This window comes from Phocoena phocoena, chromosome X (assembly GCF_963924675.1).
Source record: "Phocoena phocoena chromosome X, mPhoPho1.1, whole genome shotgun sequence".
Classification (NCBI taxonomy): domain Eukaryota; kingdom Metazoa; phylum Chordata; class Mammalia; order Artiodactyla; family Phocoenidae; genus Phocoena; species Phocoena phocoena.
Genome location: NC_089240.1, coordinates 7390094 through 7416584, shown reverse-complemented (window position 1 = coordinate 7416584; position 26491 = coordinate 7390094). Strand labels below are relative to the sequence as shown.

Sequence of the window (26491 nt, the reverse complement as noted above, 5' to 3'; positions counted from 1 at the left end):
TGTCAAGCCACAGCATGAAAATGGAAGAGCAAGGCCTCAACTGTTCACAGGTCAAAGAAGCTAAAAGCATCAGTGTAGCTGCCCTGCATCTTCCAAAAACCTTGGCATGGGCTTACTGCCCTTTTGTATGTACAGTGGCCAAACACCTGTCAGAGAGAGATGGGGGGCAGGTCCGTCTTCCTAACAAAGTCCATTTTCCGAAAAGTATTCTGAATATTTTCAAGCCAGGCTAGATGCAGCAAAGAAACAGACCATGGAAACTGAAAGGCCTTGGTAATAGCGTATTTTATATTTTGCTGTATGAAAAACATGTTCATTTCTCTAGTGATCAGACATGTGCTACAGAACAGACTTGACTCTGTTCGTGGAGACTGCATGTGACCGCCGATCCTGACCGGGAGCTGCATTTATGTCACCCCTACCCACCCCCACCCCCCAGCTGTCATCAACCTGAGGATGCAAGTGGATCTTTACCCAAATTCAAGTTAAGTTTGGATCCTGGGGTGTGATTTCCAGAGTGTGAGACATTCCTGAGGAAATTGTTCCTTTCTGAGCACCCCTTATCCCCCCGTCATTTAATCCCCTGTAACTTCAAAGCAGACTTCTCCCAGCAGACACCAGAAGAAAATAAATCCCTTTGCATCAGAGACAGTCACCTGTTTAATAACGTTCATCCTTCCTTGTTCTTAAGGCAAAAATTCAGGTTTGTGTTTGACCACTGCACCCAAGTGCACAGCTTCTCAGACTTTTTAAAATATTTATTTATTTATTTTGGCTCTGTCGGGTCTCAGCTGTGGTACGCAGGATCTTTCATTGCTGCGCGCGGGCTTCTCTCTAGTTGTGGCATGGGGGCTCCAGATCGCGTGGGCTCTGTAGTCTGTGGCAGGTGGGCATAGTTGCCCCTCAGCATGTGGGATCTTAGTTACCACTAGGGATTGAACCCATGTCGCCTGCATTGGAAGGCGGATTCTCAACCACTGGACTACCAGGGAAGTCCCTAGACTTTTTTTTTTTTTAATTCGTAAGAATACCACAAAAAGCAACAGTCATGGAATACAAGTGGGTTCTGGGGGGTTCCCAGCGTTCTGCTCCTGGCCCTGGGTGCTGGTCACACAAGTGTGTATGTTTTGTGAGAATTCACCAAGCTGTACACGTCTCCATATGAATGATATACTCCAAGCCTTAGCTTCTTCTTCACTTGTAAAATGGGGTTATAAGTCTCTATTCCATAGGCTTGCTGTTGATCACAAGCGTTGTTTCTTGTTGATTAAAAGAATGTCACGTGCCCTGCGCATGAGAACGTTCAATAAGGTCACCTCCCCTTTTCCCCTGGTCACAATCTTATTCTGGGGAGTAGGGTGCTATCCCCAGAAGTACAGAGGTTGCCTCCCTCCCCTGACACCTTCCCTCCCCTTCACTTACCTTCATGCCAAAGGTAAATATGGTAATGACGATTTTGAAGATCAGCGCCAGGGCCAGCTGCCACATGGCTGTGTAAACCCCGACCCCGGCCGGGCGGTCGGGGATGTCGTCCACGGGCCGCGTCATGTTGGGGTCATTGATGTAGTCACAGAGCTGGGAGGACTCGAGGGCCCCGCAGTCATTGAAGAGCTCGGATATGAGCTCACTCGTGCTGCGGCGCGTGTAGGGGTTGGGGTAGGCGACGATGGCAGTGATGGCGGTCACCGCGATGACCTCCAGCACCGGGTACTTCCCCAGCTTGGTGGTTTTGCGCCTCCTGCACCAGGCGATGTTGCAGCGGATGAACAGGGTTCCCCACAAGCCCCCGAAGACCCCAAGCAGGATGAAGGGGAAGAGCTCGGCCATGTACCAGGGCGTGTGATACTCCACATAGAAGAGGACGAGGCGGCTGTTCCCAAAGGGATTGATGGATCGCAGCGTGAAGGCTGCCACCAGGGCCGCAAAAAAGGACCGCCACAAGGTCTTTAAGGGAAAGTAGTAGCTGACCTGCGACCAACGAACAGGTGGAAAATCAGAGACTGGCGGAAGAAAGAGCTGCCCAGAGCCCCAGCCCCTGATCAGCAGCCACCTGTTGACATAGGCCACAAAGTCACACTCAAGACCAAAGATGGGCACTTCCTCAACCTAGGTGTGAGTATGGCCCAAATGCACTAACAAAGATATTTAAAGGACTCTATGTCTAAAATTGGAACGCATACTAGTCAAGGTGTGTTTGAGCTATTTTTTAAGAGAAATGAGAACACTTCATCATAATTCTGTTTATGGCACAGAGACGCTCCTAAAAGAAAAGAAACCTCTGATTTGATTCACCAGACAATAGATCATGGGTTGAAACCCCTGGCCCAGCAAACGTATCTGGAGGGCACATGAGTTAAAAATGGTTTGTACATTTTTAAATGGGTGGGGGAAGAGAGAATTATTTTGTGACATGTGAAATATTCAAAAGAACAAGACTTAGTGACAAGTGGTAATGATATAAAATCCAAACTTCAGCACCCATAGGGAAGGTCTTGTTGGAAGGCAGCCACGCCACGCACGTGCGTGTTGTCTGCGGCGCCCTCCACGCTACAAGGGCAGAGCCCAGTGGTTGCGACCGAGCCCTGAGACCCACAAAGCCTAAAATATTTGCTACCTGGCCCTTTACAGACAACGTGGGCCAACTGCTGGACTAGATCCATTTGCGTTGCAAAACATAAAAATGCTTCACTGTGTTGTTTATGAAAAAGAGAGAGGAGACTGCAAATCTCCCCCCAGAAATCACACTGGCAATTTTTCAACAGGACTCGAAAACACGTATTTCATGGCGAACACTGCGGCTCCTTAATGAGCTGCAGGAATCTTTCAATCCTCCTTCGCATCTAATCCTCAGAGGGCTAGAGAGGGAAGCCTCCTGCCGCCCCGACCCCCCATGTGTTCCTCGGCGCTCAGAACCACGGGGCCCTCCAGAGCCCACGCTCACCTCTTCCAGACTGAAAAGCACACCCCCGATCGGAGCACCAAAGGCGACAGAGACCCCAGCAGCGGCCGCAGCTGACAGCACCTGCGAAGCAAAGAGCTCCCCGTCAGCCCGAGGCCTTTCCGGCAAATCAGGGGGTACTGGTGAGCCTGGAGAGGGTGGGAGGGCGCATCCTGCACCTGCTCACCTCGCGCCTCTTGCCCTCGTTCTTGCTGTACTTGGAGAAGAGGCTGCTGAAGAAGTTGCCACAGCAGCATGCCACGTGCACCAGCGGCCCTTCCTTGCCAAGGCTCAGGCCCGAGGACACCACCAGCACCAGGGTGACAGTCTTGATCAGCAGGGTCCACTTGCCCAAGTAGCCCCTGATGATGAAGCCGCTCAAGATGGTCTTTATCTGAAACACAGGATGGAGAACGATGGGGAGTGAGCCGCTTCAGCGCCACGGCTACGAAAGTAACCTCTCCCTCCTCTGAGAAGCATCTTTCAAACTGAGATTCACTAAATCATATGGAGGACAGGCTGCTTTAGTTGTTAATTTAGCTATAATTTTATATTGAGAATTTATATTAACGCCTAATTTTATATATTAATGGAACCCTGAAACAATTTCAATGCATAGTAAATCTTAATAATTTCGAGAGTGATGAGAGATCATAACGAGGACTGAATAAGTAATTATCAGTCTCATTTTATTTATGGCATTTATCCTGTGCATTTTACCCTCTGTTGTGTTGAAAATTGATTTTAACTGTTCTGTACTATTGATTTTAACTGTTTATTTTTCACTACTGAAAGATGGCCAAGATAAAGGGACATCTGGCTGGCTATGTGACAAAGCAGATACAACAAAATATCAATTGAACTTTAGATCAGGGCCGGCAAACTATGGCCCATGGGCCAAATCCAGCCCACGGCCTGTTGTGTATGACACACGAGCTAAGAGGGCTTTTAATGTTTTTAAATGTAATATGTAAACAAGACTACCAGCCTTTTAGTGAGAATAGCTCCTCAATTTTGCCTCTTGACTCACAAAGCCCAAAATATTGACTCTCTGCCCTTTATCGGAAAAGTCTGCCAACCCCTGATGCAGGCCAGGGGTATATGGGTGTTAGATTCTTTTGACTTTCCTGTATGTTTGAAAATATTCTTAATACAATATTGGAAAAAGAAGATGCTCAACATTCTAATAACGCACCTCTGGGGGATGTAAGGGTATCTGAATCCGTGGCAACCCCTTTCCTTCCGTTGAATCTTGCCCTCTTGAACTGAAAAGTACTTTGACTACAGGTAGAGTTGCCTCGTGCTCCACTTTCAGACCTGCGACGTTTTGTAAATGCCAAATAATGGCTTTCTCCCTAAATGTGCACGTGAATTTGCATAACGCTTTTAGAATTCAACGGGGTGCCAATCTCAGTGATTAACTTCATCTACTGGAGTCCTCTTCCCCCAAAACAGGGTTCTTCTGGATACGGAAGCATCACCAATGGGTAAGAAACATTTTATCTTCAACCTCTCCCGGGACTGGCTGAAATGGAGTGAATGTTTACTGCCCAGCTAGCAATTTACAAGCCTGTAATCAGAGGTTTATTAGATACTGAGTGAGTCAGCTAATGAAATTCATGGTCAGTATCCGTTTTCCCATTGTATAATACATAATGGGACAGTCTCAGCTCTTGTCACCCACAGGATGTTTACATAACGTCAAAGAGCCTCCTAGTGGGCGCCAAGAAATCAGTTTCTCAAATAGCTATTACTGTCCTCCACCCGGGCTCCCTGGCATCACCTGGAGAATTAATTAGGCACCAGTGAGGACGAGTTATCCCCCCACCCCGAGATCTGATGTAACTGGTCTGAGGTGTATCCTGGCATAGGAGGTTTACAGCCTCCCCAGGTGATTCTAAAATGCAGTCCAGGTAGAGAAGCACTGCTCTCGTCCTGAGAAGAGCAGTACAGGTATTCCTAATTACTCAATATTTAAGGGCGGTCCTGAAACACTCTTTGGCATCATGTCACCTGTAATGATTTGGAGAGGGTCGTGAAGTGAACTAATCCTAGCAATTTTACAGGGGTGTGACTGGACCATTTCCATCTCAGGAATTCTTGATAGGGTTCTGTTTCTTAATTCAAGGAGGAAGACCAACAGTGAGCGACTGTGTGGGCATCTGTTCTAAAGAACTCACTAAGATCCTTCCTAGAGAACACGAGTGAGGTCTTCCAGCTCTACAATCAGATGGTATTTCTTGAACTAGCCTTTAACTAAAGGCAGACAAACCAGCAGTGGTTAAACTGGTCTTGTGCTAGTGGGCCTATTTGAGCCTGTGCTCTGGGGATCTCAGATCCCTTTACTTAAGGGACGTTTTAGTATGCCTGCCACTATCCTGCCCTTTTGTGTTGCCTAGAATAAAATTATCTATAATTTTTTGTCAGTTAGTTAATGTGGATTTGGACCCCAGGGTACAGTTGAAGAGCGTAATACCATTTAGAAAATTACAAGCATCTAAATTACCTGAGCCTGTGCCAGCCATGACATGTGGTGAATTGAACAATGTAAGAGGTATTTTGTAATTCTCTAAAATGACTTTATAAAATTGTCATGATCAAATTAGGGACTAAAGAAGGCAAATTCATTCCCAGTAGATGCCAAAATCCAATCGCTTGCTTTAATTTGGATCAACAGAGACTGAGTCAAGCAGGGCTTTAGGGCGATGTATTGCAGCACATTTGTGACTTGACGCTGGTAACTTTAAAACCTCTCTGGCAAATAAATATCTGTGAGAGAGTTCACATTGTATAGAACTGAAACATCAACTCAAAGTAAGTTCTAGGAGGACATGATTACTTTTTTTTCCTTTATTTTATTTGGCTGCATTGGGTCTTCGTTGCTGCGTGTGGGCTTTCTCTAGTTGTGGCGAGCGGGGGCTACTCTGTTGCGGTGCGCGGGCTTCTCATTGCTGTGGCTTCTGCAGTGGCGTCTCTTGTTGCGGAGCACGGGTTCTAAGCACATGGGCTTCAGTAGCTGTGGCACGCGGGCTCAGTAGTTGTGGCACGCAGTCTCAGTATTTGTGGCTCGCGGGCTCTAGAGCACAGGCTCAGTAGTTGTGGTGCATGGGCTTAGTTGCTCCGCGGCATGTGGGATCTTCCCGGACCAGGGCTCGAACCTGTGTACCCTGCATTGGCAGGTAGATTCTTAACCACTGCACCACCAGGCAAGTCCCTAGGAGGACATGATTTCTTATACGGTCCACAGTGGTTCTATGAATGAAGCAGATAGTAGTAGAGTCATCCTTGCCCAGTTCGCTCTAAGTTCTGAAGCCCAAGAACTAGTGTGGACTTTTAAATGTGCTTTGTAGAGCTAATACAAGAGCATTTATTACACAGAAAAGAAATGGTCTCTAAATTTGTATTTTTTTTAATGTTTCAAAGGAGTTTTTTGACACTGGCTGGGACCTGGGACCCTTTGCTGCAGTGCTGCAATGCTTGCACCTGGACAAACACCTAGCAACAAAATACAAAGAAAGTATAAGGGACTAAAAGTAACTGCATGCATGCCCAGTTGGGGCAAATTCTGGACAACAAGGTACAAAGAGACCAAAAAGCCCCACTGCCACTTCTGAAGAGCCGAGAGCAAAAGCAGGGCACTGCGCATGCCCCCTGCACTCAACACCACCAAAGGGGTGGGCAGACCCCCTAAGCCATCCCTCCGGCCGGACCCCTGGACATACCCCTCCCCTCACCGCATATCAGGAACCAGCTCGCCCTGCCCCCCAGCAAGTAAGCCAGCAAGGGCACCTGTACTTGTTCTCCCTCCCCACCTGTTGCAGCTCGGGCCCCCATAAAGCCTTGCCTGAATTTCTTGCCTGGCCTCTGATCACTTTCTATTGATCAAGGAGGTCAAGAACCCTGGTCAGTAGCACTGTCATCCAAAGTAATCTAAATGTTTCAGAAGCAAACATTATAAAGGATGAGTGATTTTTTTTTTTTTTTTTTGCGGTATGCGGGCCTCTCACTGTCGTGGCCTCTCCCGTTGCGGAGCACAGGCTCCGGACGCGCAGGCTCAGCGGCCATGGCTCACGGGCCCAGCCGCTCCGCGGCACGTGGGATCTTCCCGGACCGGGGCACGAACCCGTATCCCCTGCATCGGCAGGCGGACTCTCAACCACTGCGCCACCAGGGAAGCCCGGATGAGTGATTTTTAAACTGTTCAGAAGTGCACTGCATTAAAAGTTTGTTCTGACACTGCCGATCACCTCCTACGATGGGAAGTTTATTTTCTAAAGATCTCATTTAGTATCTTTCCTGAAGTGAAGAATAGCCCTGTATCTCAAACTGAGTAGAGCTTTTGCATGGTCTGTTGGGTTTTAACTGGAAGGACATTCTTTATATCCAGGAACTACTTATTTGCACTTACTTTTCACTCTGCCCCTCTCCTCCAAGAACTGGGGTAGGTATTGCACCCTTAGGTTAGGAATTTCAAGCTCTACTATAATAATAGGGAAAAATTTCTACTACTGAGTCATAATAACCAAAGCTTAATTATGAAATCTCCATTGGGCTCCTGGTACTTGAAAAGATTATTGTGAACTCTTTTATAAATAGAGACATGAACCTGTTACATATTATATATGGCTGAAAGCATATTCATGTACCCACTACCAAGTTTAGGACAGAAGAGCAGGTACCTTTGAAAGCCCTGTGTTTGCTTCCTCAGTGGAACCTTCTTCCTCCCCATTCCAATCATTCCCTTGCCTTTCTTTATAGCTTTAGCACATATGTATATCACTAAACAGTATGCTTGTTTCATTTTGGCTGTTTTAGGGACTCTACATAAATAGAGTCATACTTTATTTAGATATTCTTCTGCAACTTACTTTTTTCACTTGATACCGCTTTTATGAGTTTTATCCACGTCAGTGTGTTCCTTGTGCTTTGTCACACGGGAAACAATGCTCAACTCAGTAGTTTATTCCTTTTGAGTTCAGCTGTCACAAATAAAGATGCCCGCTCTGGACGAAGACCAGGTCCAGCCAGCCCCTCCCAGATAGAGTTCCCTGTCTGTCTGTGAGCTAAGCCACGCATCTCTGGTTCTTGGAAGGGGAAGATGGGATTGCCCCCACATCTTTTACTGCTGCTTTAAATTCCCCACCAGTTCCCCACTGGCCATCTCCTTATTTTGATAGGCGGCTGGAGTCCAAAAGTGCGTGCTGTTGGGCATTGCGATCAGAAACCGAGATGCCAGCAGTAATCTGTTCTTTTTAGTGTCCTGGATGCCTTCGGTCTTCGATATCCAATAACACGCAGTCAGTTCTGCCTGAACACTTGTTTGGAAAACCCGAATTTGTTCCAGTGTGATTCGTGCGTCAGGGCAGAACTTGAGCATAATGCCAATTTCGCATCTGTTTCTGCACAATTTCATCTGGGAGAAACACAAGGCGGAAAACTGCAGCTGCGAATCTAGCCGTGCAGGGATACACAAAATGCACACAGGCACACCTCTCAGACGACTCCCAGCTCACGCATGCACTAGGGGAGTATTCACACATTTCTTAACCATTTAATGTGTGTCTAACTCTGCTACTGCTTTTATGAGGTTCCCATCTTTTTCATGTGTCCCCAGTGAAGTTTCTGAGTGCTGTGCCGCTCGCCCCATCTTCCCCACAAGCTGTGTGGTTTTGATGATGCAGTTCTGTGACTTTTAGGAATGCATATGGTGCCTTAGAGCAGCAGTGGCTGTACCGAGGAAACAGGATGGTATTGCAGCTTATTTTTCAGGCTCCTGCAGCAACACGCTCATATAAACCATCCAAAGTTCAGCATGAAATAGTCTTTTTTTTATCTTTTCCTGGATCAAGACAATGTTGAGCTTTCCTTTCGATGATCCTTTAATTACCCCAGCCCTTTGCATGAACTGCCCAGACCAGCGGCGGTGTTGGCGACACTGCCAAAGAGTGTGGGTGCACTGCCATGACCGCTCACATCTTTATCAACTCGGCATCTCCGCCGTCTACGGGCGCTGCTGAAGCACCAACTTGAGGAGAATGTAACAGCAATGATTAGAATGATCACCTAAGAGCTTTTAAAATGATTTCTGGCTAAAAGTTTTACTATGTGGGCTTTTCGGGAATTTGCTCAAGTATCATTATTCTAACCCAGCAGATCTCCTTGGTCTGAAGTTTGGTCTTGGGCATTCCTCCTGATCGATGAGGTCACTTCCCTCATACTCTGGTTACAAGAAAGTGCTGAAAAATATTTATAAGAACTCTAAACTCACAAGGGTGCATTCACGGCGCATGTACTGAACGTGGAATTCATTTTTTAAAGATTGCTATTACCCTGTCACCAGAAGAGCAAAACATGGCGAGGGAGTTTACTCATCAGTTAGCTTTCTGAGCAGTAAACCTCCACTGTTGTCCTCTTTCACGTTCTATCACAGACGCACTTATGAGTTACTAGAGTGCCACGTTTGTGTGTGTGGTTAAAGCCTGACTCCACAGGCTTTAAGAGTTATGCCTGGTTTGTAAAGACAAGAATTTAAGCATCTGAGAAGCAACAGAGCATAAAGCCAGACAGCTGGATTCGACTCCCAGCTCACCGGCTTAGTGACCTTGGGCAAGTTACTTAACCTCTCTGTGCTTCAGTTTCCCCAACCGTCAAATGAAGAATAACAGTACCTACCTCATAGGCTCCCTGTGAGGACTAAATGAGTGAACAGATGTCCAATGCTTGGAACCGTGCTTAGCACAGAAGTGCCACGTAAACATTTGCTATTCTTATTATTGGCACAAAAGAAATTCATTCAACTCCCACTCACCTCGGGTATACCAGAGCCACAGGCGTATGGCGCAAATACTCGTACCAGGGAGACGGCCAAAAACGCAAACAGCAACGCCCACAGGATGTACATTAGGTAATTCAAAATGTAAGCGCTGGCACCCTAAACAAGACACAGAACAAGAAAGAACACGTGAGCCACCGCAGAGCCGAGCGATGCACCTGCCCCTCCGCCAGGCAGCTTCTCTCCGGGTCCTGTGTCAGCGAAGAGGCAGGGTTGGCTTTATCAGCTGCTGCTATTGCTACAGTCGGTTCACACACACAGCTCCAGCTGCTTCTCCGGGAGCTGTGTACACACACCTTCTACCAGGTGAGGTCTCGGCAGTCATAGAAACTGTGAATGAGGCTTGGTTTTAATCGCTCCGGGCCCTCAAGTTAATGAAAGGTGTAAGAGAAAATTCTGCCTTCGAGCCCCGGGAAGGTTTGTTTGGTCTCGTGTATGGTGGATCAGCCTCTTTGCTTTCATGAAGGCCACATACGTGCCACAGCACGCAGCTGCCCTGCCAATGAGGAAGTGTGGGAATTGCATTTTAGAATACTGCTACCCAGATGTGGTCCCTGGACCTGGGCGTGGGCTGGAAATGCAGAGTCTCAGGCACCACCCCAAAATTTCAAATTATCTGATGTGTGGGGAACATTTTCTGAACCAAACACACAGTCTGAGGTCTTTGAGGCTGAGGACCTGGTCTGTGGGCAGAGACCACAATTCTCCAGGCCTCAGCTTCTTGCCACCATCTGGATGCCGCACGTGATGGAGAGGGAAAGTGAGGGCACCTACAAGCCAGGCTGTGGGCACGGCTGCACGTGTGCCTGTAAAATGCAAAAACACGCTCCAGGAGACGGCTCTAGCCTTAACAATCACAGATATTCACACCCTATGTGGTGAGAAATCAGACCGAGGAATACATTTCACCTAGTGAAAAATGGACTTTTTTGAGACTAAAAATAACGTCTCACCCTTACTAACAGTAATTCTTTGAATCAAAGTATAAATCTTAGAAATGGCTGAAAAGCGAGACGGCCATATTTCCCCCCAAAATAGGAGAGAAGAAATCAAACATGGCGCCCAGCCAATTCTGCCTGCCCACCTCCATCAACTCAAGTAGAGAATTTATTTTTGTATTTTTGGAAGTAATGGAGAGCACTGAGAATGTGTGAGATTTCAAGATCCCGGTCTACTTCTGAGATTTGAAGGAATTAATTTTCAGCTCCACTGAGAAAGAGGTTTAGCAAATGGCAAAGTGCATTCCAAATGTCCTCAGCTGCATTAAGTCAATCGGGCAAGAGAGCGGGAGAGGGAAGAGGAGAATAAAGGGATCACATCTATCTTCCAAGAACACTTCTAGCTTGAATGGTCCTCACGTTGCCCCTAATGTGAATCGTTCCAACCTAACTCCCCCTCACCTGGGTTTCTGATCTGTCGATGACCCACAGTCATTGTGGTAACCACTGAATTCGGTTAGAAATTAACCCTTTTCCCCAGCTAAGATGTGTATGTGGATCTGAAGCTTGGAGTGCCATGAAGGCAAGCAACAGGTTTGTGCTTCACTGCTACATCCCCTAGGCCTGGGATAGTCCCATCACAGAAGGCCCACAAACATCCTCTGTAACGTGTTCCTAAGATGCACTGGAAGATGGTAACTTAATCCACAATGAGACAGCACTTCACACCTGTTAGGAGGGCTATAATCCAAACCAGATAACAACTGGGGTCGGTGAGGATGTGGGGAAACTGGAACCCACATACACTGCTGCTGGAGTCTCAAGTGGTGCAGCCACTCTGGAAGAGAGTCTGGCAGCTCCTCAAAAGGTTAAATATAGAGTTGCCATGTGACCCGAGTTGCCATGTGACCCAGCAATTCCCCTCCTAGGTATCTACCCAAAAGAAATGAAAACATATGTCCACACAAAAACCTGTAGACAAACGTTCAAAGCAAAATCATTCATAATAGCCCAAAAGTGGAAGCCACCCATGTTCCTCAGCTGATGAGTGGAGAAATGAAATGTGCTCTATCCAGACAATGGAATGTTATTTGGCCATGAAAAGGAGTAAAGTACCAATCTATGGTACGACACAAACGAATCTGGAAGACATTACGCTAAGTGAATGAAGCCAGACACAAAAGTCCACAGGGGCTTCCCTGGTGGCACAGTGGTCGAGGGTCCGCCTGCCGATGCAGGGGACACGGGTTCGTGCCCCGGTCCGGGAAGATCCCACATGCTGCAGAGTGGCTGGGCCCGTGAGCCATGGCCGCTGAGCCTGTGCGTCCGGAGGCTGTGCTCCCCAATGGGAGAGGCCACAACAGTGAGAGGCCCACGTACAGCAAAAAAAAAAAAAAAAAAGTCCACGGATTGTATGATTCCATTTACATGAAATGTCCAGAACAGGGAAATCTGCAGACATGAGAAAGTAGATTCGTGGTTGCCTAGGGCTGGCAGACTTGGGGGGAAATGGGGAGTGACTGCCGTTCCGTACAAGGATTTTCTGGGGGCGATGAAAATGTTCTAGACATTCACAGAAAGATAGACAAGATGAAAAGGCAGAGGGCTATGTACCAGATGAAGGAACAAAATAAAACCCCAGAAAAACAACTAAATGAAGTGGAGATAGGCAACCTTTCAGGAAAATAATTCAGAATAATGATAGTGAAGATGATCCAGGACTTTGGAAAAAGAATGGAGGCAAAGATCGAGAAGATGCAAGAAATGTTTAACAAAGACCTAGAAGCATTAAACAACAAACAGAGATGAACAATACAATAACTAAAGTGAAAAATACACTAGAGGGAATCAATAGCAGAAGAACTGAGGCAGGAGAACGGATAAGTGACCTGAAACACAGAATGGTGGAATTCACTGCTGTGGAACAGAATAAAGAAAAAAGAATGAAAAGAAATGAAGACAGTCTAAGAGACCTCTGGGACAACATTAAACGCAACAACATTTGCATTATAGGGGTCCTAGAAGGAGAAGAGAGAGAGAAAGGACCAGAGAAAATATTTGAAGAGATTATAGTTGAAACTTCCCTAACATGGTAAAGGAAGCACACCGAGTCCCATATAGGATAAACCCAAGCAGAAACACACCAAGACACATAGTAATCAAACTGGCAAAAATTAAAAACAAGGAAAAATTATTGAAAGCAGTAAGGGAAAAAGGAAAAATAACATACAAGGGAACTCCCATAAGGTTAAGAGCTGATTTCTCAGCAGAAACTCTACAAGCCAGAAGGGAGTGGCATGATAAAGTGATGAAAGGGAATAACCTATAACCAAGATAACTACCCAGCAAGGATCTCATTCAAATTCGACGGAGAAATTAAAAGCCTTACAGACAAGCAAAAGCTAACAGGATTCAGCACCACCAAACCATCTACAAAAAATGCTAAAGGAACTTCTCTAAGTCGGAAACAAAAGAGAAGAAAAGGACCTATGAAAACAAAACAAAACAGTTAAGAAAATGGTAATAGGAACATATATATCAATAATTACCTTAAATTTGAATGGATTAAATGCTTCAACCAAAAGACACAGGCTCGTGGAATGGATACAAAAACAAGATCCATATATATGCTGTCTACAAGAGACCCACTTCAGACCTAGACTGAAAGTGAGGGGATGGAAAAAGATATTCCATGCCAATGGAAATCAAAAGAAAGCTGGAGTAGGAATACTCATATCAGATAAAATAGACTTTAAAATAAAGAGTGTTACAAGAGACAAGGAAGGACATTACATAATGATCAAGGGATCAATCCAAGAAGAAGATATAACAATTATAAATATATATGCACCCAACACAGGAGCACCTCAATACATAAGGCAACTGCTAACAGCTATAAAAGAGGAAATTGACAGTAACACAGTAATAGTAGGGGACTTTAACACCTCACTTACACCAGTGGACAGATCATCCAGACAGAAAATTAATAAGGAAACACACGCTTTAAATGACACAATAGACCAGATAGATTTAATTGATATTTATAGGACATCCCATCCAAAAACAGCAGATTACACTTTCTTCTCAAGTGCACACGGAACATTCTCCAGGATAGGTCACATCTTGGGTCACAAATCAAGCCTCAGTAAATTTAAGAAAACTGAAATCATATCAAGCATCTTTTCTGACCACAACGTTATGAGATTAGAAATGAATTACAGGGAAAAAAACGTAAAAAACACAAACACATGGAGGCTAAACAAGACGTTACTAAATAACCAAGAGATCACTGAAGAAATCAAAGAGGAAATCAAAAAATACCTAGAGAAAAATGACAATGAAAACACGACGATCCAAAACCTATGGGCTGCAGCAAACGCGGTTCTAAGAGGGAAGTTTATAGCTATACAAGCCTACCTCGAGAAACAAGAAAAATCTCAAATAAACAATCTAACCTTAAACCTAAAGGAACTAGAGAAAGAAGAACAAACAAAACCCAAAGTTAGCAGAAGGAAGGAAATCATAAAGATCAGAGCAGAAATAAATGAAATAGAAACAAAGAAAACAAAGATCAATAAAACTAAATGCTGGTTCTTTGAGAAGATAAACAAAATTGATAAACCATTAGCCAGACTCATCAAGAAAAACAGGGAGAGGACTCAAATCAATAAATTTAGAAATGAAAAAGGAGAAGTTATAACAGACACTGCAGAAATACAAAGCATCCTAAGAGACTACTAAAAGCAACTCTATGCCAAAAAAATGGAAAACCTGAAAGAAATGGACAAATTCTTAGACAGGTATAACCTTCCAAGACTGAACCAGGAAGAAATAGAAAATATGAACATACCAATCACAAGTAATGACATTGAAACTGTGATTAAAAATCTTCCAACAAGGGCTTCCCTGGTGGCACAGTGGTTGAGAGTCTGCCTGCTGATGCAGGGGACATGGGTTCGTGCCCTGGTCCGGGAAGATCCCACATGCCGTGGAGCGGCTGGGCCCATGAGCCATGGCCGCTGAGCCTGCGCGTCCGGAGCCTGTGCTCCGCAACAGGAGAGGCCGTGACAGTGAGAGGCCTGCATACCACAAAAAAAAAAAAATCTTCCAACAAACAAAAGTCCAGGACCAGATGGCTTCACAGGTGAATTCTGTCAAACATTTAGAGAAGAGCTAACACCCATCCTTCTCAAACTCTTCCAAAAAATTGCAGAGGAAGGAACACTCCCAAACTCATTCTATGAGGCCACCATTACCCTGATACCAAAACCAGAAAAAGATACTGCAAAAAAAGAAAATTAGAGGCCAATATCACTGATGAATATAGATACAAAAATCCTCAACAAAATACTAGCAAACAGAATCCAACAACACATTAAAAGGATCATACACCATGATCAAATGGGAGTTATCCCAGGGATGCAAGGATTCTTCAACATACGCAAATCAATGTGATAACACCACATTAACAAATTGAAGAATAAAAACCATATGATCATCTCAATAGATGCAGAAAAAGCTTCTGACAAAATTCAACGCCCATTTATGATAAAACTCTCCAGAAAGTGGGCACAGAGGGAACCTACCTCAACATAATAAAGGCCATCCACAACAAACCCACAGCAAACATCATTCTCAACAGTGAAATACTGAAAGCATTTCCTCTAAGATGAGGAACAAGACAAGGATGTCCACTCTCACCACTATTATTCAACATAGTTTTGGAAGTCCTAGCCACGGCAATCAGAGAAGAAAAAGAAATAAAAGGAATACAAATTGGAAAAGAAGAAGTAAAACTGTCACTGTTTGCAGATGACATGATACTATACATAGAGAATCCTAAAGATGCCACCAGAAAACTATGAGAGGTAATCAATGAATTTGGTAAAGTAGCAGGATACAAAATTAATGCACAGAAATCTCTTGCATTCCTATACACTAAGGATGAAAAATCTGAAAGAGAAATTAAGGAAACACTCCCATTTACCACTGCAACAAAAAGAATAAAATACCTAGGAATAAACCTACCTAGGGAGACAAAAGACCTGTATGCAGAAAACTATAAGACACTGATGAAAGAAATTAAAGATACCAACAGATGGAGAGATATACCATGTTCTTGGATTGGAAGAATCAATACTGTGAACATGACTATACTACCCAAAGCAATCTACAGATTCAATGCAATCCCTATCAAACTACCAATGGCATTTTTTATGGAACTAGAACAAATCATCTTAAAATTTGTATGGAGACACAAAAGACCCCGAATAGCCAAAGCAGTCTTGAGGGAAAAAAACAGAGCTGGAGGAATCAGACTCCCTGACTTCAGACTATACTACAAAGCTACAGTAATCAAGACAATATGGTACTGGCACAAAAACAGAAACATAGATCAATGGAACAAGATAGAAAGCCCAGAGATAAACCCACGCACCTATGGTCAACTAATCTATGACAACGGAGCAAGGATGTACAATGGAGAAAAGACAGTCTCTTCAATAAGTGGTGCTGGGAAAACTGGACAGCTACATGTAAAAGAATGAAATTAAAACACTCCCTAACACCATACACAAAAATAAACTCAAAATGGATTTGAGACCTAAATGTAAGAGCGGACACTATAAAACTCTTAGAGGAAAACATAAGAAGAACACTCTTTGACATAAATCACAGTAAGATCTTTTTTGATCCACCTCCTAGAGTAATGGAAATAAAAACAAAAATAAACAAATGGGACCTAATGAAACTTTAAAGCTTTTGCACAGCAAAGGAAACCAGAAACAAGACAAAAAGACAACCCTCAGAATGGGAGAAAATATTTGCAAACGAATCAACGGACAAAGGATTAATCTCCAAAATATATAAACAGCTCATGCAGCTCAATATTAAAGAAACAAACAGCCCAATCCAAAAATGGGCAGAAGACCTAAATAGACATTTCTCCAAAGAAGACATACAGGTGGCCAAGAAGCACATGAAAAGCTGCTCAACATCACTAATTATTAGAGAAACGCAAATCAAAACTACAATGAGGTTATCACCTCACACCAGTTAGAATGGGCATCATCAGAAAATCTACAAACAACAAATGCTGGAGAGGGTGTGGAGAAAAGGGAACCCTCTTGCACTGTTAGTGGGAACATAAATTGATACAGCCACTATGGAGAACAGTATGGAGGTTCCTTAAAAAACTAAAAATAGAATTACCATATGATCCAGCAATCCAACTACTAGGCATATACCCAGAGAAAACCATAATTCAAAAAGACATGCACCCCAATGTTCATTGCAGCACTATTTACAACAGCCAGGTCATGGAAGCAACCTAAATGCCCATCGACAGACGAATGGATAAAGAAGTTGTGGTACATATATACAATGGAATATTACTCAGCCATAAAAAGAAACGAAACTGAATCATTTGTTGAGACGTGGATGGATCTAGAGACTGTCATACAGAGTGAAGTAAGTCAGAAAGAGAAATACAAATATCATATATTAACGCATGTATGTGGAACCTAGAACAATGGTACAGATGAACTGGTTTGCAGGGCAGAAGTTGAGACACAGATGTAGAGGACAAACGTATGGACATCAGGGGGTAAAACCGCAGTGGGGTGGGGATGGTGGTTTCCTGAATTGGGCGACTGGGATTGACGTGTATACACTCATGTCTTTAAAACTGATGACTAATAAGAACCTGCTGTATAAAAAGAAAAAAAACAACTAATACTAAACTTTCTTTGGGTTATTTGTATGGAAATATGTTAATATAAATGTTTCAGACATTACATGAAATTCCTAAAAATCTTATATGTTCTGATATAATGTTATAAGTCATAATTCTAGTTATTACTTTAAAATGTATATTTCAGAAATTACTAAGTTTCCTTGTCAATTGCATCATTATGAACTTTCATCAAATCTTTAACCGTGGTCATTTTTAAGTCTTTTGTCATTTACAGACAGTTCTGGGTGTACTCTGATGCTTTTGCAAAAATGTTCCTATAAAAGGGTTTCATCTTCAAGGAATTCATGGAAAAGACTGTGACAAGTACAGGTTTCTGGTAACTGACTCTACTGCTGAACTGAATGAATAAGCATTTTCAGAACTCTAATGGAAAACTGATGCATTCATAAAAGTGCTAACAAAAGATCAAGATGAAAATAATTACATGGGACTGAGTGAACTGATGACAATGATTATAATTTTTGTGACTTTCTGTTTGAATGAAAAAAATGTTTAAAAAAAGTTCTAAAATTAGATCGAGGTGATGGTGGCACAACTCTGTGAATATCCTAAAAGCCATCGCATTGCAACCCTATTTCTTCAGCGTGATCAAGAGATCACTCTCAGTAAGAAAAATAAAGCCAAACAAAAGGCTTTAAAGAAAATACATACATCGTGCACATGAAACAGTGGGAAAGGATTTTCCAAGTGAAGTTTGAACCCTAGAGCTAGAAAAAGCCAAGTGGCAAGTGGCACTCGTAGTAGCCACGACGACGGTCAGGACAGACACTGCAAGGTGAGAGCTCGGACGTCCCCCCACACCAGCCACGGGGCTCCCAGCCAGGACCCGCCCCTGCACCCACCTCCGACTGTTTCACCAGCAGCTCCGACCACTTCTGCCACAGGGGACACTTGTCCCTGTCCTCAAACGTGGTCTCATTGGAAGTCCAGCAGCACTGCTCGTGGCTGTACCAGAAGGCAGACAGGCAGATGCCCTCCTTCAGGTCTGTCATCCAGTCGACGGCGAGATCGATGACCCCGGCCAGGGTGCCTGGAAGAAGCAGCGAGAGCCACTCAGAAGGACGGCCGGCATGGGCCAGGGTAGCACGTGCGCCCGGAGGGCCAGGCGGAGATGCCTGTGCCCCAGGCTGCCACGCACCCAGGAACTCTCTTTCTTCAGTCTTGAGGTCACCTGAGCGAGTGGTAGGGCACCAGGTGTGGCAAAAGTGGTGCCCAGCCCAGTGAGACACAAAGGCCAATGATACACTGTCCTCGGGGGCTTCAATAGGGTGGGAGGGAGAGACCCGCAGCACTGAGCCCACCGCAAGCCCCTGGGGCCGAGCGGCTTTCAGAGCCCAGCCCTTCCGAATCTTAGAAACAGGGTACCTACACCCTATAAATCATGTAACCCCCTCAGCGGCTTCTGGGGCAGGATGCTGGGATCACACACATGAATATCCTCCAGGAAACCTGACAATTCAGACAAAATGGAGACAAAACCATTTATAACTGCCTTGTCATTGAAATAAAGTTTTGCCATCAAATGGAATCCAGCTTGAAAAATCTCACTTGTTAGAACTTTCTGGATTTTTAAAAAATTATGGATAAAGGACTGAGGAGCTACATAAGTAAATAACTACTTTAAAGGCCGATAGGAGTGGGATAAAATCGAGTGTGCAGTGGGTCAGAGAAGGCCATTTTAGGTCTCTTTCTAGAATAACCCATTCCAGTCTTTCACGAAGGCAGGGAATACTTTCGCACTACCAAACTTTTCACACTTTTACTAGATCCTTATTACAACATCAATTCCCCAAAGGCAGCCACACGCCAGCCTCAGGCGACCTAGCCTTGCCGCTCTCCTGGTTCCATCAGCAGTCGCCCACTGTTCTACCCGGAACACCCGAATCCTCAGCAGCGTGCAGGCTCTGACCGCCGTTCCCACGTTTCTCTCCAGGCTCCTCTCTCTCCATCACGAATCCCCCACCCTGCCCGCACAGTGTTCCTTGGCACACCAGGCCCTCCTCTCTGCACCACCTCAGATAGCACTGTCCTCCCCCAACCCGCCAAGCTCCTATTTATCTTCCAGATGCTGGCATTTATATCACCTCCTTCAGGAAGCCTTCCCTGATTTCCTAAGTCTGGGCTAAGTATACTTCCCAGGCACTCCTCATCACCATACCTATCACATCCTGATATGATCAGTATTTATATATATGTGTATACACACACACACACACACACCCCTCACATGCACACACACACACTCCAACTAGTCTATAAGGGTGGGGGGAGTCTCTTGTCTGGTTTGTGTGCCACGGTGGGGATCAAGCCAGGTGTCTAGACCCTGTGTCCCCTTTAAGTGGGCAAGGGCCATTGTATTCACGTCAGGTACATAGCTGGAACTATATATCCATGTTGAATGAATGAGAGCAACAAACGAATGAAAATCAGAAAACTCAGGTCCATCCATTCACTCAAGGGCTATTTATTGAGCACCTACGTACTACGTGCCACGTACTGTTCCACACCCTGGGGTACAGCAGTGAACAAAGCAAACTCGGGTCCCTGCCTTCACGGAATCTCAGCTTGTGCGAGAAGACACTAGATTGAATAAGTAAGTAAATGAGGGGCTCCAACAGAACGTGGTAGGTGCTAGAGAGGAGAATACAGCACGTTCCAATGGTAGCCATTTCCTACAATGGTGCAGGAGAACAGTCGGACACGTCCTCAAAAAGTTAAACAAGGAGTCACCACCTGACCAAACACTTCCATTCCTAGGCATCTGCCCACGAGAAATGAAAACATACACCCAACACAAGACATGGACGCAAATGTTCACAACTGCATATTCACAAAAGCCGAACAGTGGAAACAACCCATATGCCCATCAGTTGCTGAACGGAGAAACAAAGTGTGGTCCACCTACGATGGCAACAAGAAGGAATGAAGCGCTGACACATGCGACAGCACGGATGAACCCTGGAAACGTTATGCTGTAAAAGAAGCCAGTCACAAAAGACCATATATTGTATGATTCCATTTTATGAAATGTCCAGAGTAGGCAAATCTACAGAGACAGCAAGTAGATGAACGGTTGCCCAGGACTGAGCGGAGGCTAGGGACACTGGGGCTGATAGCTAAAGGGTAGGAAGGTTCTTTGGGAGCTGATGAAAATGTTCTAAAATTGGCCTTGGTGACGGTTGCAAAACTGTGAATACACTAAAAACCACCAAGCTGTACACTTTAACTAGGTGAACTGTATTGTATGGTATGTGAGTTATATCTCAATAAAGCTGTTACATACACACACACACACACACATACATACATATAGTGGGAGAGGGCGACGAGGCTCAGAGAGGGAGACGTGCTTTTAGAAAAGGTGGTCAGAGAACACCTCAAGCAGATGACGACATTGGAACAAAAACTGCCTTGTGTGGAACAACAGCGACACCCAGTGGTGGCTCCTGGTTAACGCCCTGCAGAGGAGCCGCAGCTTGGGCCTCTCCGTCTTGGGCGTCGGAATATAATGCCGGGCTGCCTGCCACTATGGAGGTGACAGGCCAGACAGTGGGACCCCTGGGGCTCTCCACTGGGGAACGGGGAAGTGAATGGGGCAGTTTTCTGACTTCTCCTTCATCCAGATCAAAAGAACACTTTCGCCACCTTCACTGCCAAGATCATCTCTTTCTTGCCTCCCTCCTATGTTCATCTGCTGATGTGACCATGGGAACGCCCTTCTCCAGCAGTCCTCACCCCTGGCTGCATATTAGAATCACAGGGGAAAGCGGGCTTTACTCAATGATAGGGTGTCATCTCCAGGGAGCTACTATTTAATTGAAGCCTGGGCAGCAGCATTTTTTTTTTAATTCCCCTGGTGATTCTTCCTGAAAGAACTGATGGAAATCGGATTAACAGTGAAGCCCAATGGTCGGTATCTGACTTGCTAAAGACAGCCCGACAGGGCTCTGAGATCAGCTGATAAATCTATGCGGCGTGACTCCAGCAGGACGCCAAGACATCTACTCTGATTCCTTCATTTCCCGTATTCATCCCTCCTTCCCAGGAGCCAAGAATAACACAGGGTACAGTTTTATAAATCTATTCTAAAGAAAGACATCAAAGTTCGCAGCAAACTACCCTCCCCGCCCTCCCCCCCCCACCTCCCTTTAAAGGACTTCATAGAGCCAAACGAATGGGTGGCAAAACGCCATATGTCCATGAACTCGAATCCCCTCCCAGCACTGCTCCCAATATATACCGGGAGCGCCACTGCGAGGGGAAGGACAGGACGGGCGGAATGGGTGGGTAGCTGCTGTGGCCGGAAGGAGAGGACTGCCCCTTCAGCACTCTCCTGGGCCCTTTAGGACATGCCAGGCAGAGGGAGCCCCTCCCCGGCAACCAGGCCCCTCCTACCATTGTAGATGTAACGAGTGACAGGGCAGCCAGAAATCAAAGTCCTCTAATCACAAAATTTTACCCTATGCCCCACAGGTGCTCTGCGAGTATGTACTATATTCAACCTGTATCACACAGCCATTCTCTGATCAGTCCTATAACCAGAACTAGCGTGTTACTACAGGCAGGGGGAGTTTCTTAAGGGAATCTCTTCAGCATGATCAAATTTTTTTCTCCTTAGACATTAACCTTCACAGCCTCCTAAAAGCAAGTACGTTTCAGGAAACAATTTCCATGGAGGGCGGTGCAATTGCTATTAAAAGGGGAGGTGTCCCCTCCAGATACTCATTCATTCATTCTGGAAACAGCTACTGCTCACAAACATGGTGCTGGGATTATAAAAATGAAGGACACGGAGTCCCTGAGGGTCAGAACAACCCAAGGGCTGGAGGCACACCCCCCCCGGGCCTACCTCAGACCCTGTGGTGTCTCGCGTTACTGTGAGCGTCTCTCGATGTTTACAATTCATCTCAGGGCCTGCTGGTGTTAGTAAAGGCCAGTCTCATACGATGTTTTATTTTTAGAGACCAACATGTTCCCGTCCTTTCTCGCCTTCTACGTGGCCAAGTACTATAGAATGTGAAATGTGTGTTTTCAATAAAATCCAGCATGGCAGTAAACCTTTGTACAGTATGGAAAGGGCCAACCCGCCTTCTCGGTACCGCGCTCCAATGACTGTACCTGGGCCTGTCCGTGCCTTGGGGTCTTTTTGCTTTACTGATGATAGATTTATGTTAAGTGTATCGTCGTGTATTGTGCCCTTAGGTATTTCAAGTACCAGCCCCCTTGCCTGAAGTACAAGAGAAACACTCCACGTACCTGCCAGCAGGCCGATGAGCAGCATCACCGCCCATCCCGACCAGGCGTCCAGCAAGCTCTTGATGAACTCCCATATGGACTCCTTGCTTTTGCTGGTTATCTAGAAGCAGAAAGACATCGGAGCTGATGTGGATACACTTTCCAATCCAGGCTTCCTTCTCTGAAACTGTTTCCTCAGGAAACACGGTGATTGAGAAAACAAATATAATGAAGCAACTAGACTGCCGCTAACGTGATTCTTTCAGTTACCTAGCACAGTGGTTAAATGGGCTTTCTAGTTCACAGAGCTATAAAGATGCCATAGTAGTCTCCAAAGAATCCAAAAAAATTCACTTACTTAAAAAAACCTCACTAAGTGTGATGTGATCTTTGATTATTTCAAAGCCATTCTGAAGGAAGACATCACTTCGGTGTCACCGTTTTGAATACAAATCATTATTTTAGCCTAAATCGTAAGGTCTGTTCACAAAAGACCCTCTTCGACAAAGACTTCAATTCCTTCTTTCACTTTCCAGGCTACATGTTAACAAGAACGAACTTAATTTCTTTCTCTTTCTTCCTTCCGTCCTCCCTCCCTCCCTCCCTCCCTCCCTCCTTTCTTTCCTTCCTTCCTTCCTTTATGGCTGCGTTGGGTCTTCATTGCTGTGCGCGGGCTTTCTCTACATGTGGCGAGCAGGGGCTACTCTTCGTTGCGGTGCGCGGGCTTCTCATTGCGGTGGCTTCTCTTGTTGCGGAGCACAGGCTCTAGGCGTGCGGGCTTCAGTAGTTGTGGCACGTGGGCTCAGTAGTTGTGGCTCGTGGGCTCTAGAGCGCAGGCTCAGTAGCTGTGGCACAGGGGCTTCGTTGCTCCGTGGCATGTGGGATCTTCCCAGACCAGGGCTCAAACCCATGTCCCCTGCATTGGCAGGTGGATTCTTAACCACTGCGCCACCAGGGAAGTCCCAAGAACTTACTTTTTTTTTTTTTGCGGTACGTGGGCCTCTCACTGCTGTGGCCTCTCCCGTTGCGGAGCACAGGCTCTGGACGCGCAGGCTCAGCGGCCATGGCTCACGGGCCCAGCCGTTCCGCGGCATGTGTGATCCTCCCGGACCAGGGCACAAACCCGCATCCCCTGCATTGGCAGGCGGACCCCCAACCACTGCGCCACCAGGGAAGCCCCGAACTTTCTTTTTTTAATTGAAGTATAGTTGATTTACAATGTTAATTTCAGGTGTACAGCAAAGTGATTCAGTTATACCTATATATATATTCTTTTTCAGATTCTTTTCCATTATAGGTTATTACAAAATATTAAATATAGTTCCCTGTGCTATACAGTAGGACCTTATTGTTTATCCATTTTATATACGGTAGTGTGTATCTGTTAATCCGAACTCCTAATTTATCCCTCCCCCACCCCCTTTCCCCTTTGGTAACCATAAGTTGGTTTTTTATGTCTGTGAGTCTGTTTCTGTTTTGTAGATAAGTTCACTTGTGTCATATTTTAGATTCCACATATAAATGATATCGTATGGTATTTGTCTTTCTCTGTCTGACTTACTTCACTCAGTATGATAATCTCTAGGTCCATCCATGTTGCTGCGAGTGGCATTATTTCATTCTTTTTCATGGCTGAGTAATATTCCATTGTATATATGGACCACACCTTCTTTATCCATTCCTCTGTCAGTGGACATTTAGGTTGCTCCCATGTCGTGGCTATTGTCAATAGTGCTGTTAGCTTTGTGCAGTGGCAGTATCATAGCCAGTGAGGTTTATCTGAGGCATGATTACTGCTAATTGTAAATAGCGCTGCTATGAACATTGGGGTGCATGTATCTTTTTGAGTTAGAGTTTTCTCTGGATACATGCCCAGGAGTGGGATTGCTGGATCACATGATAACTCTAATTTCAGTTTTTTAAGGAACCTCCATACTGGTCTCCATAGTGGCTGTATCAACTTACATTCCCACCAACAGTGTAGGAGGGTTCCCTTTTCTCCACACCCTCTCCAGCATTGCTGTTTGTAGCTTTTTTGATGACAGCCATTCTGACTGGTGTGCGGTGATACCTCATTGTAGTTTTGATTAACAGCAAGAAGGCTGAAGGAGCCAGCCTGGATCACGCTTTCCAGGCAGATGGTTACATCTAAACACATCGTAAGAGCACCCCTTTGCCTCCCTGTGTTAACAGAATCCTACATTCCTGAGACCATCATTCCCCTCATAACCCTTTAGAGCAAGGGTTGGCAAACATTTTCCGTAAAGAGACAGAAAGTAAATATTTTCGGTTCGACAGGTCAGTTGGTCTCTGTGGCAACTACCGGACTCTGCTGTTGTAGCACAGAAGGAGCCATATAGAGCATGGCAGTGCACCTCTCTTGTATCCTGTGGCCATGAAAAGGAAATCCAGGGCTTTCTCAGTGGCGCAGTGGTTGAGAATCCACCTGCCATTGCAGGGGACACGGGTTTGACCCCAGTCCAGGAAGATCCCACATGCTGCAGAGCAGCTAAGCCCGTGTGCCACAACTACTGAGCCTGTGCTCTAGAGCCCACGCGCCACAACTACTGCAGCCCGCACGCCTGGAGCCCGTGCTCTGTAACAAGAGAAGCCACCGCAATGAGAAGCCAGCGCACCACAACAAAGAGTAGCCCCCACCCTCCGCAACTAGAGAAAGCCCACGCGCAGCAGTGAAGAACCAACACTGCCAAAACCAAACAAATAAATAAATAAATAAGTAAATAGGAAATCCAGGGACTTCCCTGGTGGTCCAGCAGTGGAGAGTCCACCTTACAGTGCAGGGGCCACAGGTTCGATCCCTGGTCAGGAAACTAAGATCCCAAATGCCGCGGGGCAACTAAGCCCACGCACCACAACTACTGAGCTCGCGCGCCTCAACTAGAGAGCCCACGTGCCATAAACTACAGAGCCCACACGCCCTGGAGCCCGTGTGCCACAACTACAGACCACAACTACAGAGCCCACGCGCCCTGGAGCCCGTGTGCCACAACTAGAGAGAGAAAACCCGTCCACCACAACTAGAGAGAAGCCCACGTGCCACAACGAAAAGATCCCTCTTGCCTCAACGAAGATCCCGTGTGCTGCAGCTAAGACCCGCCGCAGCCAAAAATAAATAAATAAATAAAATTTAAAAATAATAAAATAAATCTTAAAAAAAAAAAAAAAAAGGAAATCTAAACTCCTCTTCATGGTCTACTCAGTGGTTCCCAATGTGGCCCCATCGCCCACGTGGCCGGACTCATCTCTAGTCCTCCCCTTCCGTGAATCTGCCACCAAACCTTAGAGCTCCTTGAACTGCCTAAATGCGCCACGGTCTTTCATGCCTCTGTGACCTAAAAAAGAGCCACTCCTGATGAGAATCCTTTCCCCTTCCTCTGCCTGGCAAATTCTTAGTCATCCTTCAAGACCCCACTGAAATCTCACCCCCTCTAAAAACTCCCTCCCTAACCATCCCTCCTAAATGACCCCACAGCACTTGATACATAACTTTACTGCAGCCCATAAAAATATATATTGACTGCCCACTAGAGGCCAGGGACTGTAATATGTGCTTTCCTACACATACAGCCCCATTTAATCTTCTGGTATAATTAACTCCATCCTTACAGATGAGAAGATGGGGTCCAGAAATGGCACCCCAAAAGTCAGCCAGCCTAAAGATGTCAAAGTCAGGATGTACCCAATCTGTCTGGTTCCAGAGCCCCACTCCTTGCCCTCCACACTACACCTCTGTATGACATAGCCTTCCACCCAAAGCACCTGGTATTAGAATT

At 45.5% G+C, this 26491-nt stretch overlaps 1 protein-coding gene and 1 pseudogene across 2 annotated transcripts in view; one reads left to right on the top strand and one right to left on the bottom strand.

Annotated features, from left to right (window-relative positions):
- CLCN4 (chloride voltage-gated channel 4) overlaps positions 1–26491 on the bottom strand; it is a 74306-nt gene that overhangs the window by 15716 nt on the left and 32099 nt on the right. Inside the window, exons 3-8 of one of the 2 annotated variants that reach the window (XM_065901207.1) lie at positions 22719–22818; positions 18305–18492; positions 9747–9869; positions 3126–3332; positions 2942–3022; positions 1423–1968 (exon numbers count right to left, since the gene is read on the bottom strand). In XM_065901207.1, coding sequence (XP_065757279.1) covers positions 1423–1968; positions 2942–3022; positions 3126–3332; positions 9747–9869; positions 18305–18492; positions 22719–22818 — 1245 coding nt within the window. The remainder of the gene's footprint in view (positions 1–1422; positions 1969–2941; positions 3023–3125; positions 3333–9746; positions 9870–18304; positions 18493–22718; positions 22819–26491) is intronic. The other variant, XM_065901208.1, reaches the window with a different exon arrangement.
- Positions 24437–24559, top strand: LOC136143138 (U4 spliceosomal RNA; annotated as a pseudogene).